Consider the following 16803-nt stretch of genomic DNA (forward strand, 5'->3'; position numbering starts at 1 on the left):
AAAATCTGCAGACAAATCATTTCAACTAGTGTTATGAGCAAAACTGAAATGCTTGGACTGCTTTTGAAAACTATTCCCTTCAGGATAGATGATAGAGGATTTCATATAGTAGGCTACCGAGGGTCAGTTCCTAACCTTGAGTTTGTCGTGGGAGGTGTAGGGGGCCTCGGGAGCATAGATCCTGAAGATGTCAGCCAGGCAGCAGGCCACCAGTAGCCTTACGTCTTTATTGGGGTTCCTGAGGAAGAATTCTGAGGCGAGGTGGAGCGCCAGGCCAAGATACTGCTGCTTCTCCTCTTCAGAGTCTTGGTCCATGTCCATGTAGGTTTTCACCACCATCTGTGAAACAGGACGACAAGGGAGGAGGAGGGTGAGAAGGGAACCATCCTGGGCACACCACAAATAAAACAAGTAAAAGAAATTTGAAAGTTTGACAGTTCTGCAATAAGAAAATAGGGACTGCTGCATCACAGCTTTTGTTTGCTTTGTCTTGTGTAATCTAGACCAGTGGTTCTCAAAGTGGGGTACGACCCCTAGGGGTGCTTAAGGAGGTTCCCAGCAAAAAAGGTAAATCATTTATTTTCACTATAATTTCATCCATAAGTAACACAATGACAGAATGTGTGACTATGTTGGTCATGGGTTTCACACACTTTATGTAATTAAACTTCTAAAGCAAAACTCCTATGAGATGCAGGAGCCGGGGACAAAATCTTCATCAAATGGAGCCCAGTGGTCTCATTTGTGTCAGTTTAGGGGTCCTTGACCTGAAAAGGTTATAAGGTGATACACCACTGATCTAAACAATATCATTCATGGAGTGAAGTATCTATGGAGCTGCTGCGGCAGAAGGTTTGGACAGCCTTTTTTCGTCTCCAGCATGAAATACTAAAATTTCTACAGCAGCACTTTTAAGGTGCAGTAGGTAAGACTTATAAAATTAACGTTCTGTCATATTTGCTTAAACTGACCCTTTGTTCAAGTGGAACTACATAAAGCAGGTAATAAAAAAAAAATCTGGCTCCTCTGGCACCACCTACAGCTAGGGCTGCACAATTAATCGAATTTTAATCACGATCACGATTTTGGCTTCCCACGATCAAATTTGCGTGATCGAGCGATATTTAAAATGCGTCTTTCTCTTCATAGAACATCTTTTGCAAAGCCAATCTAGCGCTCAATAAACCACTGTCTGATCACATGTCTCCATGAGCCAATCAGAGCTGTTCCCTGCACCGCGCAGCTTAGTTTCTAGATGTAGACAGTCACAGAGGACAGAGTAACGTGAGGAAATATACCACAACGGTAGCCGGTCGAGTCGTCATCATAAGCCGGTCACAATGTTTACCAGTTTACCAGTAAACGCAACGTTTTGTTCCGGCTGTGTTGTTTTTCAGACAACAGCAGTGACCAGTGCTAGTTTGTGTCTTTTAGCTCATAGCTTTAGCAGCAGACTGTTGGGCGTCCCGCTGTTGGAATCCTACAGTGAAATACAGACACACTACACTGTTTAGCAGTCAGCATTTTAGCCGTGTTTAATCCAGTTACTACTGTGGCTAACGGTAGGCTAACGTTACCTGCTGCGTAACGTGTTACTAGTGTTTACTAGCGTGACATTCAGCGATGTTTATGTTGCCTCTAACGTGGGTTTCGGAGCATCAGAGCGCAACGCAACTGTGTGTCAATCACTGCTCATGCACACGCATTCATTCTACCTTGTGTGGGGAGGGGCTTAGGAGACCGTTTTGGGCTTTAGCAGAAAGGGGGGAGGGACTGAGAAGTTGTCGATGTTAACATTTTTTGCCTAAGTCCTGGATCTTTGCAATCCTACCTAAAGCACCTGCAGAATGCCAGTCAGATATAGGCAAATAATGCTGGCTTTCATTATTGTAATTAAGTAACTTCGTTTAAATAACATCTTAGCACAAAACAGTAATAGCTTGAGGTGATTTCAGCAGAGGCCAACGTTGGTATTGCAGTTCACATGAAATCCAGTGCCCCAAACTCCCCATGCATGCAGAGCTGTCTGCTCTACTGAACTCAAGCAAACTGTCATCCACTCTCTCTCCCCTTTAGGGTGAACAACTGGAACAGTGACAGGACGTCATCACTCGCGAAGTCATGGCAACCAAATAAACAACAGGGTGAGTACTACTCAATCTTAGGCAAAGTGACAAACCGCGACGAAAGCTGCAACATGAAATCTGCACTCACGCGGGTCCCGTGAAATATGACAGCTACAGTTTATTGGAAAATAGCGTTGTGGATAGAGATGGTCCGATACCATTTTTCGCTTCCCGATACAGATTCTGATACCTGAACTTGCGTATCGGCTCATACCGAGTACCGATCAGATACCAGTGTGTCATATTTTATTATGTTTTAACAACTGTATACTACTATCCCTATATGGATGATATTATTTCTATCTTTGTTGTCGGTCTGGCTCAGGTTAAACTCTTCATGTGAAACATAATCAAACAAACAATGAATGCCACAAAATTTTATTATGCAGTTTGACAGTCAGTCATAACGGAAAAAGAACATAAATAAACTACTTTAACGTAGATTTTCTTTAGGGCTTTATTAGGTGGTATCAGATCGGTGCATAAACTCCAGTACTTCCAGATACCAGCGTTTTAGGCAGTATCCGAGCTGGTATCGGAACATCTCTAGTTGCGGGTAGGGCTGTACCGAATACCAGGTTTTGATCTTCGAAGCTTCGGTGCTTTTCAACAGCAAATATTCGAAGCTTCGGTGGCGGCCGCAGCGGCGGGGGAAACCAACATTTCCAAACCGCACCTGAAGGCAGCTTTTTTTCACGGTAAAAGAGACAAGCGAGATGAAGCAACTACTTTGTTGTTGCAGGACACAGTCCCGTTACTACATTAGGCTACGTTTTTACTGTTAGTCATTAACTGCCGTAGCCTATTCGCAAGTCACGTTATTTTCCATGAAAATTAAGTGCACATTTTTATCACGTGTAAATTGTGGATAAAAGCAGCTCGTTCTACTTACAGAACTCAGGTGATTTCTCAATCTTGATGTGCCGTTGTGGTAGGCCAGTTTGAAATTGAATATTTGACACTCTGCCTTTGTCTTGTCCTCACTTAATTTAAAGTTCTCCCACACAGATGAAGTCTTCGGCATTAATAACGTTCAACTCATGGGCGTTTTAACTGGGGCGTGTGACGTGACGTCCCAGTAAAATCTCAAAGTCTCCTATATTTCGCAGTAGATTAATTTAGATTGATAATAACGGATAAAAAGGATAATACATTTTGTTTCTATTATTTTATTTTCCACAATGTCAAAGCAACGCAGCTTAACCCAAATACAAGCTCAGGCATGCACTTCTGTCCATGCAAACTGCGCTGTTCTGCGCTCTATCCATTACTCCCGTTGCAGGAACACTTTAGTAGTCCAAGAAGAAGCAAATATATTTATTAAGTATAACGAGGTTGGGTTGTCCATCCTATTAAAATGGCTAGGCTATATAAGAAAATTGTAAAAGAGAGTATTATATTTCGAACATATTCAAGCGCGAATGAGAACCGTTTGGAGGGGGATGCCAGGTTGTGCAAAAAATAAAAAAAATAAACGAATATTCGAATGTCAAATTTTCAAATCGAATACCAACCCACCGAACGAATATTCTGGCCCAGCCCTAGTTGTGGGCACTGAATTTGATGAATTTACTGTTTATCAGACCCCAGATGAGACAAGAAGCGAATGTTAGCGAACGCTGCGGTGACGGTCCCTCTGCCTTACGTTACTGTTTTAAAACCATTTTCCAGGTTAGTGGGGGTCCATACCGCTCAAAACTAACACGAAAAACACCGCTAGTAATGTTCACTCAGCGTTTTGTTTTGTTGTTAAACTGTGTGTAAAATGAGCAGTGACGTTAAATCACCGGTTTCAGGTACCGTCTACTTGCTGGATGGTTTCAAGGTAACGGTCGGTAGCTAACATTAGCAGATAAGCCCGTTGACAGCGACGTTATTGTTCATATTTTGGCACAAGGTTTCTGACCTTAGTAGTGGTCATAGTGACTGAAGGGCTCACGTGCTGGATGTCCCTCACCTTCCGCTCTCTGTGTGTTGCCGTCCTGAGACTCGGTTCGCTTTGGGAAACAACAAACTTCGGGCTAGCAAGCTACACGCTAAAAATGGCAAGTTTTGAAGAAAATGTGGATCGTGCAACAAGGCAGGCCTGCTTGTTTCTTTCGGGTAATGATTTTAAAAATCTACAAAGTAAATAAAAAGTAATAAAAAAAAAGTTTATAAAATATGTTTTAATATAATAGGACATCTTGGGACCAATTGGAGAGGATTTCTGTAGACGAAGTACACACAGCCATACACTGTTAAGAACAAATTACGTTTAACCATGTATCCAGCTCATTTAAATGTTAGGCTACTGTATTGTGTAAACACTTCATTTAATATTGTATGTGGCGTTTTCTTTTGTGGGGTGCAAATGTTCCACCAAAACAAGTTCCTCCCCGAGACCATTTTGCAGAGCAGGACACACCGCACAAACTAGCGCAACAGTCGCTCATTGTCAGCTCAACTAGGACCGATTGCACGGTCGCCTTGGTGTGTCTTAAGAATCACCAAGGAAGTTTGGTGCAAACACTTGCATGTAGAGAAACTTAAAGTGCTCATATTATGCTTTTCCCCCCTTTCCTTTATTGTGTTATATCTTGTGTGTGCATGTAATAGGTTTACAAAGTGAAAAAGCCCAAAGTCCACCCCAAAGGGACTTACCATCTCCAACAGAAAACACTGTTCACAAACTGCTCCAAACAGCTCTATTGTAGTCCAGCCTTTACTTCCGTGACAAACGTGTGTCACTTTGTAACACATGTTATAATGCTCGCATAGGCTAACTGCTAGTGTGGCACTCCCTCATACTCTGCTTATGACAAGCTAGCAGTGCTGACCTAGGCAGTGCGCATGTGCGACTCCCAACAAGAATGGAATAGAAGTGTGATGCCTCACTCGGTAGCTAAAACGGAGAGCTCAACACACAGGATGAAAAGAGGAGCTGCATCAATGTGTAGTACAACAAAAATATGGTGTTTTTTAAAAATTAAACCATGTAAACCTATTCTGATATAACCTCTAAAACACAATTATGAACCTGAAAACGAGCACAATATGAGCACTTTTAGCAATTATCCAGAGCACCTTATAATCCGTCTCAGTTACAAGTTACTTGGCCTGTCAGAGCTTGTTTGCTGGAAACAGCTGCATTTAGTTTTATGTGAATTCATAGATGAGAGCAGTGTGACTCAACTACAGAGTATTTGTGCACCAGACAATCAAAATTAAGGGCAACAACAATGTAGCTTCAGAGCACACGTGACCCTTTATCATTAAAGAGTTAGTGAATTAAATGACGAGTTATTGATATTCTCAAGTGCTTACACTTTTAAAGTAGGGAGGGACAATGCAAGGTAAGAAACATTCCCCTCGCTGGAGTTGGAAGATTTGTGACTTTTAGAGAGTTAAATCACCAAAATCAACAGCTCAAATCCTAAATGCATTTAATCTTGTTGAAAATGACAGTTTCCCAGTGCTTATTGGGTTGACCTTTAATTTCCCTTTGCCCATTTGGATTACAAACCTAGCAAACAAATAGGCCAAAGGTTAAAATGACAGGAAATAAAATGTAGTTTTTTGAGGTTTAACATGAACACAACTGAGGGGTTGTATGCACACCAATCTTATCATCCACCATTATTGTGGATAGGCAATAGGACACCATGCTTTAAACTATCACTTTCTCTATGAGAATGAGTGAGTGAGTGAGAGTATATGAAAGAGGCAGAGCAATGAAGCTCACTATACAGCTAGGCAGTCAGCAGGGTGGGGGATGGGCCAACAGCTCCAGCAGACTGCAGAGCACCACACTACCTCCTACCCTCCCACATTCTCAGCTCAAACAGTCACAACCCAGTAGAGTTTAGATTCTCGGCCCGAGCCCAACCAGAGCCCGACCAGAGGTCGGGTCGGGCCGTTATTTTCCGCCACTATCCTCGGGCCTGGCCGGACCCTTGATCAAGCAAATGTTTTATTTTTATTTTTTATTATTATTATATTTTTTTTTAAAGCCTAATTGGGTGGGGAGAAAGCTATGCCATAATCAGAAATATTATAAATATATATAGGCTATATAAAAAACAAATGTGTACAAAAGTTAGGCTGCAGTTACAAAATGCAACACGTGTCATGCGCGGAGTCTCCCCTCTACTCGCACGCATCACACCGGGCCTGCTGTGCTGAATAAACAAACAGCGCAGTTTACATGCTTCGTCCTTGTTGCATTATTCTAAACACATTTCTGCAGTTCAAACAACTCAGAATTGTAGTTGAGAACGTCCGTTATAACGGCCCACGTGTTAAAAAAGTGTTGGTTTAAAATCGGGCTCGGGCTCATAATTGCAGTTAATGTGTTGGGCCGGGCCGGGCTCGGACACAACGTGCACGAGCTTGATTTTTTGGGGCCGATCTAAGCTCTACAAACCCAGCCGGTGAAGGCTCTTTACCCAGAGACAAGTGTGTGGAGTAGGTGTGCGTCTCTGCCCCTTAAATGTATTGTTTATTTGGACAATATTGTCTCAATCTGAAAATACTGTATATGGGACATGTTTTTAAAAGGTCTGCTGATGCAAAGTCTGACAGCTGTGCTGTTTCTGCTTAATGTTAAATTATGTTAAAAAAAATGTTAAATGTTAAATAAAGCCACAATTTAACCCTGTAATGTATGAAGCTCTAATAAACTATAAGCAGTTAACCATGTTATTCCCCAGGGAGTGAAAAACATCCCTTGTGACCCCCTTCATGTCATTCAAAACAGGTTAGCCGGGGTATTGAATACTTCGGCTGTGTTCGTTCATAAGCGCTGCATGAAAAAAACAACCAGGTCTCCCATTCATTTAGTAGTGGTGCAGTAGGCTTAGGCAAAACAAAACCGTTCAAAAAAGTAGAGCCTTGCATAACTTTTGCGGAAATGCAGAGTGATGTAATCTGGCAATGCAACTCGTTAGCAAATCAAATACGTGCAAGCACACATTCCTGGTGCATTATTTTGTTTACCTGGAGCGCGCCCTATTTATTATACAACGCCACAGGGGATAAAATTGTTGCCATCTCTACAAAACACTGTCTGATTAAGCAGATGTGGTTGATTCCTCATCCTTCCGTTTCTGTACAGTGCTTTTCTTTGATAGATCAATGAGTACATGACTAGTCTGTGCTTTAGAGAAAATACTTTGCCACTGGGTAGGCTCAGTTAACTATTCGCTTTCAAAACTATAAAGAGCCTTATTTGGAATGTGAGAGCTCTGATTGAGGGTGTTAATGCCTGAAACAATCTCTATAATTACATTATTTGCATTTAGGGAGGATTGACAGCTACTCACTATAAATTTCTACTATATATATATATTTATTTATTTATTAATTAGAGAGTGTTGGGTATTGTTTGGATACCGTTGCTAAAGTGGTACTTTTAAAAACGGTTAACTTTTTAACACGACGCTGTAGGTTACCAGTTTCAATGAACGTTTTCTGTGTTTTTCCGACAACGGCAACTGCAGATTGTTACATCCCGGAATCGGAATCCTCTACAGTGAAATACAGACAAACTTTACACAGTTTAGCTTTAGCTGTCAGCATTGTAACCATGTTTAATCCAGCTACTAGCTAGTGGTAGGCGAATGTTAGCTGCTGTCGACTGTAGTGTTAACTAGCATCACGTGCAACGATGTTTCTGTTGCCTGTAACGTCTGTTTCAGAGCATCAGAGAGAAGCGCAGGCATATCAGTGGCACCAGAATGAGGCACCGGAATCCGCGTTGCTATTCTTGCAGCAGCAGGAAGTGTTACGAGGAAGTATGGCAAAGTACGGCAAAGGGTCAAAATAGTAGCCTGTTGAAGTGAAAATAAATTAATAAATGGCGGCATGCGATAAAAAAAAAAATATTTAACTCGTTACGCTCGGCCCTTAAATCGCATCGCGATAAGTGTTGACGAACTGATCGAAGAGCCGATTAATTAACCCGACTCGTGTCACTGAACTGGAAGAATCGAGTGCCATACGTCAACGAACCGACTCACTCCTGTTTTTTTCTTTTACCTCATTCATGCATGTATTCGTGCCGTTGTGTGTAGCTGGTATTCTTCTGCTACTGTGTGTGCAGTAATCTGGCTCATTAGCGTGGTGGTAGAATCAATCAAGAAATGAGCTACCTAGACCTATGCCTAGACCCGGCAACAGGCTACTGAACGAGACCGAATGTAACCGTGCAACTGGCCGGCCTGCTCGAGTCATGTAATCAAGCGGTGTCTTGGTTCTCGGCAAGTTTGAGTTATTAACCAAGCCTGGTTTCTGGTGCATCTTAGATGATAGTGTTCATGGCAATTCACACATTATCGATGGGGAAGTACATCACATACAAATACACGTCATGTTATCTTGGTAGTTATGTTAAGTTAAATGTTAGAGAAGTGAACGTTGCTACATGGTAGGTAGGCGGTCACGAGGAGACCGCTCACCAGGCTACTGAACGAGACCGCAAGGACTGTAACTGAGGGTACTGCATGAGTCTATATTCAAACAGGTGTCTAGGTTCTCAGCAAGTTTGAGTTATCAACCGATCCCAGAAGCCTTTATTTCTTGTGAATCTTAGATGATTGTGTACATACAAATTCATAGACCACATTATCGATGGATATCACATACAAATACATGTCATCTTAGTAGTTATGTTAAGTTAAATGTTTGTTACATGGTAGGTGGGCTGTCACCAGGAAACCGTGCACCAGGCTACTGAACGAGACCGTAACCGTGCCTAATGCATGAGTCTATGTAATCAAACGGGTGTCTACGTTCTCGGCAAGTTTGAGTTATCAACCGATAGCAGAAGCCTTTATGTCTCGTGCATTTTATAATTGTGTTCATGGAAATGCATAGGCTACATTACCAAGGGGAAAGTATTATAAATCACATACAAATACACGTAATGTTATCTTGGTAGTTATGTTAAGTTAAATGTCAAAAGTGAATGTTGCTACATGGTAGTTAGACTGTCACGAGGAGACCGCCCACCAGGCTACCGAATGTAACCGTGGCCAGTGTGTGAGTCTAGTGTCGGTCAGCATGAGTGTGTAAATAGTATGTCGAGACCGAATGTAACCACAACTGCTCGAGTCTTCTGCGGCATCTTGGTTTCTGCCGGGGGAATCAACGGCTGTGTAAAGGCAGTTACATACCAACCAGACGGCCAACCGTCGCCAGAAAAGCCAGTTGGACTGATCAGTCTCCCCGAGTTGGTCCAAAAAGTGCCTCAGAACACACCGAAGGGACGAGATGTAATAAGTCTCCATAACAGCAGGCAGTGCTAATCTGTAGGTTGCCCAAAAAATTTAAACCAGCAGCTGATTGGATGAACGCGTCACATGGGTTCGTTTTCTCCGGAAATTCAAAGCCAGACTGTCATGGCGGCTCGTTCAGAATACGATCTCATATTGTACTAAAATGGTTCACTGAAACAGGTTTCTGAAAACATTTTAAGCGAGAAATAGTCTTCATTTCAGATCAACAAAGGTCAGTTTAAAAGATTTGTCAGATTTTGAGAGACTCTAGTCACGCTCATTCCGCTCGCCATTTCCGGGTGAGTCCCGACTGCCCTGTCTCCGACTGAACAGGTCAGGTCGGCCAAAATGAAGGCCAACAGCCCCCCAGACGGATGACAGCACAGAACACACTGAACAGACTCAAGTTACCGACCTCGCCAGACTGTCGAACGGCCGATTATCGGGTTAGTGTGTCAGCACCTTAAAAGAGACAGTCGGCATGGCAGGACCACACACACACACACCTCATTTACTTCTGGAATGTCAGCATGCTATATAATACCCCCTTTCACGCCAATGGCTCAATCAGGGTTATACCCAGTTCGACTGTGTTTGAATGGGGTAACCCTCCTCGATCTACTCGGCTTCGCGACCCAGGTCGCCAGTTGGTTTTGATCAGGGCAGACTAGGGTCTATTTCAATATGAATTGCGCACAACCTGGGTCGCTAACAGCTGGGGCGGGACAAATTATGTGGTTGGTTGGAAATGACAGTGGGGCAGTCATCACAGGTCGCCCCCTATGTTCGCTGCACACTTTGAAAAAACAGCCACATACATTTTGTTGTCACTGTGCTTTACGCTAAGTTTTCACCATAGACTGTATAAAACTAGGATTTTCACAGGCAGCTACAACAGCAGAGCGGAGCAGTTCAATTCATATCCGAACAGTCCGCTGGCAGCGGGTGCCTGGATGTTAGGTAGTCTGTCGGCAGAGCGGTAGCAGAGTTTTACCGGCAAAACTGCCTGTAAAAACCCAGTGTTAGAAGGTAAGCGTATTGAAAATAAGTTGCGTTTAATTATCTCGGCACTCTTACTACCTCTCTCTCGAACAAGATGTCCCCAGACTGCAGTTCAGTGCGGCTTCTGCGATAGCGCAAAGCTCTCTCTTTTTTTTCCTTCCTTTTTGTCTTGAAGCCAACAGAAAACCCAACTTTACTTTTAATAAATTCAAACATTCTGCATTCTAAAATAGTCAAAAATCAATACTAGAGTAACCTACGTCCTTGTCTAGCTGCTGAAATAAATATGCAGAGATGGAGAAATCACTCTGCACAAAATCATCTGAGAAGTGTTTGATGGTTATTTATTTGTGCTTTGGAAAGTAATCACTGCGAAACGGTCATAAAATAAGCTTAATTTATCTCTCCCTACTGTACAATGAGAGATTCAAGTAGCTACAAAACAGTTCTGCTGGTATAGAGATGTAGCCTGACAAGCCAGACCCACATCAAGATGTTGGGTCTGGGAACTCACCATTGACGGAGCTCAATCTGAGGGGCGGGATAAACAGTTGTCTTTCAAATTCCTTCTGCACGTAATAGGATAGCGCTACAACCAGGTAGAGCAACGAAGAAGGTGGCGAAGCTAGTTGATGGATTAAACTTTTTCCGTATCTGGTCGGCAAAGCTCTGAACACATCTTCCTTTTTTAAGACTGATTTCAGTGCTGTTCTTTGTTCTTTTCTCAAAGAAAAGCTTAACTCCAACTCTTCCAGAAGACCGCTGTTCCCAGCAGCAGCAGCCATAAGCCCGCCTTCCCGACTCTATACACGTTGTGATTGGCCTGACCAGAGTTTGGTTTTTCCAGCTCGCAAGCCAACGGAGAGTGCCTAGACCCCCCTGGCTGCAAAATAATTTTGCTGCTGCTAGGGTGAGTCTAGATTTCTAGGCTAATAGAGATGGACTGGAGTATGTGATGTTCACTGAATAGAACATGAATGCCCCGCCCATTTCTAGCACTTAAGGTAGTTGTTATGCATTGGGTGATCTCTGAATTGTCCTGACCAGGAATATACCCATGTAGACTGGCTTGGATGAGCTTCCAAAAGGAGGGTTGAAACCTGATCAGACAATCCTAGCCCAACCCTGGTAGGTGGTGTGAAAGAGGTATAAAATCACACCCTAGAGCAGCATTATGCCAGCGTAATGGCAGATCTTCTTTAAGGCAGTAGTTTCCTTACAGGGGTAGGAATCTTACAATTCAAATCAGATTTTTGATGTCGGAATTTTATTCTCGATTCAAAACTAATTCTTGATTGAATAAATAGAAAGGGGGGAATTATTTTAATGTCATTTTGTGATTTCCTTGCCATAAATATAGCCGTTTTTACAATAAATTGGTGCCTAAAAATGTATCAGAATGCAGGAATTGAAGTCTTTTATGCTCAAAATTAACTGGGGGAGGACCACCCGGACCACCAAGACCCAGACATAACACATGATTACCGAGTCGACCATTCTCTGGGATAAGTTTTCATCCTAATCGAATGTCTCTAGCTTGAAACAAGCTACCGCAAACCGCTGATTAGCTATAAAGCTATTCGTCGGGGCATGGGTAAAGTAAAAAGAAATCTCCATTTCTATACCACTAACCAGTCGAACGACAAACACCATGCTTGAGCCATGTTACTGGTTGCACGGCGTTCGACTGGTCATGACTGTTTTCCCAAGACGGCGCCTGCTTGTATATGTTAACGCTACGGTCTTTATAATGTTTTTAATAAACTGTCTGTACACTTACAAAGGGACCCTCATTATGCTACCGTTGAAGTGTGGTGCTATTTTGAGCCTTGTTAGTGGTATAGAAATAGAGATTTCTTTTTACTTTACCCATGCCCCGACGAATAGCTTTATAGCTAATCAGCGGTTTGCGGTAGCTTGTTTCAAGCTAGAGACACATTTGATTAGCATGAAAACATATCCCAAAGAACGGTCGATTTGATAATTACGTGTTATTAACCTCTAGGTTCATTTTGCGCCGGAATTGTCCTTTAATGTGTCCCCCCCAAAGGCCCATTATGAGCCAGGATAAACCCTGAATACACCAATAACAAAGTTGTCCATTTTCTTATTGAGCTCACAAATGTTCTGGCAAAAGACTTATTTGCTTCTCGAGTTGCATAATGACGTGCATTACATTAATTTGCATGGGGTGGGGGGCTAAATTAGAACTGTGACCAGCCTGGTGCTATATGGACTGTCTCCCTCCTTTTTGACCTACCACAGGCATTAAGGCCTATTTATACTTCTGCGTTAAATCAACCCCGTGGGTACGTATGTAGCCTGACGTGCACCTCCCCAGAAATGTAACTACGCATTGAGGCGACACAGACTGCAATAACTGTGATTGGTCCGTTACCTGTGGCTTGGCAGCGTTGCATTCCCCCCCCCCCCCCCCCCCCGAGTCATTTCCAGGTTCTCCTTCGTCATAAACAACATGGAATCAAGGAGAGGGTTAACTTTTCCTGCTACAGAATTTTGCACAAGGGAGAGATACTTTGTTTCTCTCACTATACCTCTAGAGACGGTACTTGCTCTGAAGCTAATCACCGTCACTCTGTCACTCGCTCTACCACACACTCCCAACACACACACGCCAGCCCTGCTGTTCTTTTAAAAGAGATCGATGCACACACCAACACAAGTATAAACTTCAGGCCACTTATGTAGGCTACGGCGAAAGCTCTGCATGAAGCCTCCGCAGAAACATTCATCTCGCTTTAGACCAAACTACAGAATGACTTATGATAGTGGCTGACTGTAGATGTAGTGACTAAATAACCTTAACCTTATACAATACGCTATCTACCGGCTAATGCTGCAGTACAACACAAATCTTAAATCTCTTCCATCAATTGGCTAATTGCACATGCAATTAGTGACAGCCTTTCCAACTCTCAGCAGTATACAGCAGAGGTTAAATGGATCTGTAAACCACTGTCAAGCACAGTCAACAACCTGCCATTCAGCACATTTGTCCAGCTTGCCAAGGCCAAGGGTTGTGTGCTTTATGGTCACAATGCTACTCTATAAACAGTTATAGGATGTCAGGAAACCATTTCTGTATTACTGTAGTAAACAATCACAATCTAGAGATTAAGAAGGGTCACAACAAGATCCTTATAAAACACAGATGCCAACTTTGAAATTGCCGAATGTTTGAAGTGTGGGGGAAGGGGAGGGATGGATATCAGGATGCCATGTGAGAAAAGTTTAACACCCATGTGTTAAGGAACTATCATCAATATTTGAATAATAGATGTATCAAATGATAACGTGAAAACAATGTGAAAGGGGTCGCTCGTAGTAATGAACCTACATAGAATATTCACCTAAATCTGCAGCTCCCCTCAGCTTTACAGCAAGTTTAAGCTCATTGTTTAGCTAATGCAACTTTACTGTTTTGGTTAACTAACACAGTGTCTTTTTTTGCAGCAGTGGGCAGTGTTTTTTAGTGAAAAACTAAAAACCTACTCTACACTACCTGCACAGCAACGACAGACATACATGACACGTGGAGCCTTTAGCAGCTAAAGACAGAGCCAGATATTTCCCTCAGGAGTTGGTAGAAACTAAAAACCAAGCTAAACAAAGTCATTATTGGGCTTGATTTCCAAATTAATGTTAATGTTCCCCTGTAACTGCTGGATGTTTGCTAAAACGTCTGGCATATCAACTTAAAAAGGTCACAACTTATTTCTGCTGCCTCCAAGTACCAAAAAATGTATGTATGTATGTATGTATGAATATATATATATATATATATATATATATAAAAAATGTAGTCCTTTGAATAATAAATGCAAATAAAAGGCTCTTTTTCTTCCCTAGCAGTAAATATAGCTTCAGGGTGCAAGGTTTACTTTTTTGTGTTGACATTTTGGGATCATCCCATTTTTTCAGTTTTAATGGGACAAAATAAATTGCAGAGAAACTCGGAGACTTCAATACTTCTGAAAAATAGTACCCCCTATATCATGTCACACTCAAGTTGAACAACATCATAATACTCTGGTAATGATAACATGCATACTATTGTTGTTTACAGTCAGAGATCTCAGCAAAAGACAGAGGACTGGGAAAACAGCCAGCCCTCATATAAAAGGATAAGGGTCTCTTATGACTTAATATACAGTAGTTTACAAAGTTAGGAGGGTTTTGGCATTGTGTCAGGGGCTGTACACTGAGGTTTGGACTTGCAAAAATGTATACTACGGACAGCAAGAAACACAATAACATACCTTCAACCGTTTGACCACCTCATCGTTGCTGATTTTGTCCGTAATCTCCTTCACTCCAGGAGGATATATGATTTTTCCTTCCCCCGCCGGTTTCTGCTGTTGCGGGAACTCCATGCTTGTTGGTGTATGGTCCACACGGTCTTCTACTGGCCTCTATGGGTCAGAAAACAAAAGTTCAACACAACCATGCTACCGCACTTACCAAAACCTCGTTTTTAGCACAATTCCTATTTGCCAATCATCAATTTTGTCCGCTAAAATTGTCAACATCGTACCTGTATATTTAGCGATATTCTAATCCAGAAAACTTTTCAGACAGAAAGCCAACATCAAACCAGCATTGTGTATAGTATTAGCTTGTATGCTAAAATACCCCAGCTAAACATCAGCTCCGTATTTTCCGTACATTTCTCATCAAACATAGTATCGCTAGATAAACAAGCTCAACTGCTATACCGGTACCCTTACAGCTATTTGAACCGCTTAGCTAGCTAGTTGTTAGAAAACCACTTTAAAAACAACACGAGAGCAGCCAGTGTAGGTCTACTGTCATACATGTTATCAAATTAGCGAGCTAGCTAGCTGCAGTGCAAACATCATTGGCTAGCGGCTAGCATTTTGCGGGAAGGAAGTAATGCTAGCAGCGAGTGGCTAATACACGTTAGCCTTGCTAGCTAACTTTGCTAGCCTAGGCCGCAAACTATTGAGGTAGCTACCCATCACATCTCCAGCTACACACAATCACCAGAGGAAGTGAAGTATCATATCATCTCTGCCTGAAATAGCCGTGCTCATGGTCAGTTCAAGTGGTTTACAACAAATGCAACTACTTTGTGAAGTTTAAAAATCAAGCTAATTTACTTTACTGTCTTTTTTCAACTTCAACGCATCGCCCCGTACTGCCGCTAGTTTACAGGCGAAGAAGGGCTGCTACCGTCGCCCTGAGCCCTCCTCTCTCACCACCAACTTGCCCCCACAGATGATTTTTTAACACCCTAAAAATGCTAAATTAATATATTTCCAAACATACAACTACGACTAAAACAGCAGGATATTTGCCAAGCGTTTCCTCGTTTGTATTTACCTCTCAAGTGGGCCGTTTTAATTCATTAGTCTGACACAGGTTGGGTTTAGTTTTCGGCACAAAGCTCTCTGTCCGTTCAGTCAGTGCTGTCTGTGTGAAGGCTGGGTGTAGAGCGCCCCCCTCGGTCCCACAGGAGTACTGCATCACCAACATTCATGGCGGGAGTCAGAAACAAACAGCTCGCACACTCAAATTAGTCCTGGCCTTTACTTAAATATCTCCCGTACTTGTCAACATTGTTTTTGTTAATTAAATGTAATGACTGTGTTTGTATATAAATCCACATATGCATGATGCCATTTCCCCGTTTTGTTTGTTTGTGGCATGAAAACCATTGAAAATATACTAATATTAATCATTACATGATAATCGCAGTAGCCTAGTTGCTAGTGCAATATTTTAAAAGGTTGAATTGCTGTCAATACTTATTTCTGCTGCCAATACGTTTAATGATATTGCTATTTCTTCATATAATTTATTATTACCACTACTGCTTCTACTAAGTACTTGTGGGAGTATTCTGTTAACTTTATCTATAAAATAATGAATTGTAAGAGGACACCTAGTGGTCAACTGGTATTAACAATTGAAAAAGTGGTTTAACTTTACATATTTCATATTGTAGTTCATGAATGCTGCTGACTATCTGCTTTTGTTTAAATAGGTTGATTTTCTGCACGCTGACTACTATTTTGTCGTTTCAGTAACATCTGACATTATAATATTTAGTTGGTTATGCGCATCAATGATAACCTGACCTGTAAAAGGTCAAGTTCCTAAATCGTATCAGGTACATACTGTATAATATTTACAGTCTATGATACAACAGAAAAAAAGAAAATATCTCACAACCCCAATTTGTAAAACAAAGAAACAGTGGTATGTAATCGAGCATGTATTTAATTGTCAAAAAAGCACAACGTTTTATTATAGAAAATGCATTGTTTCCGTTATGGCCTATAACTTTATTTTTTGTTTAATCACAAAATTGTTCCTACAATGTGTCGAAGTAGTCAGAATTTCAAATGGATTTTCATTACAAAAACCTTACTGCA

The 16803-nt window shown here is 41.8% G+C and overlaps 1 protein-coding gene across 4 annotated transcripts in view; it reads right to left on the reverse strand.

Moving 5' to 3' along the window:
• Window positions 1–15901, reverse strand: part of pds5a (PDS5 cohesin associated factor A) — a 33516-nt gene extending 17615 nt beyond the window's left edge. The window contains exons 1-3 of one of the 4 annotated variants that reach the window (XM_039794582.1): window positions 15749–15901; window positions 14665–14817; window positions 136–339 (exon numbers count right to left, since the gene is read on the reverse strand). In XM_039794582.1, the coding sequence (XP_039650516.1) occupies window positions 136–339; window positions 14665–14778 (318 nt within the window). In that variant the 5' untranslated portion in view covers window positions 14779–14817; window positions 15749–15901. Of the gene's footprint in view, window positions 1–135; window positions 340–14664; window positions 14818–14939; window positions 15228–15525; window positions 15624–15748 lie in introns of those variants that run through there. The other 3 variants (XM_039794591.1, XM_039794562.1, XM_039794572.1) reach the window with 3 other exon arrangements.
• Between the last annotated feature and the right edge of the window lie 902 nt (window positions 15902–16803).

The sequence above is a fragment of the Perca fluviatilis genome, chromosome 1 (assembly GCF_010015445.1).
Source record: "Perca fluviatilis chromosome 1, GENO_Pfluv_1.0, whole genome shotgun sequence".
In the NCBI taxonomy this organism is placed as follows: Eukaryota; Metazoa; Chordata; class Actinopteri; order Perciformes; family Percidae; genus Perca; species Perca fluviatilis.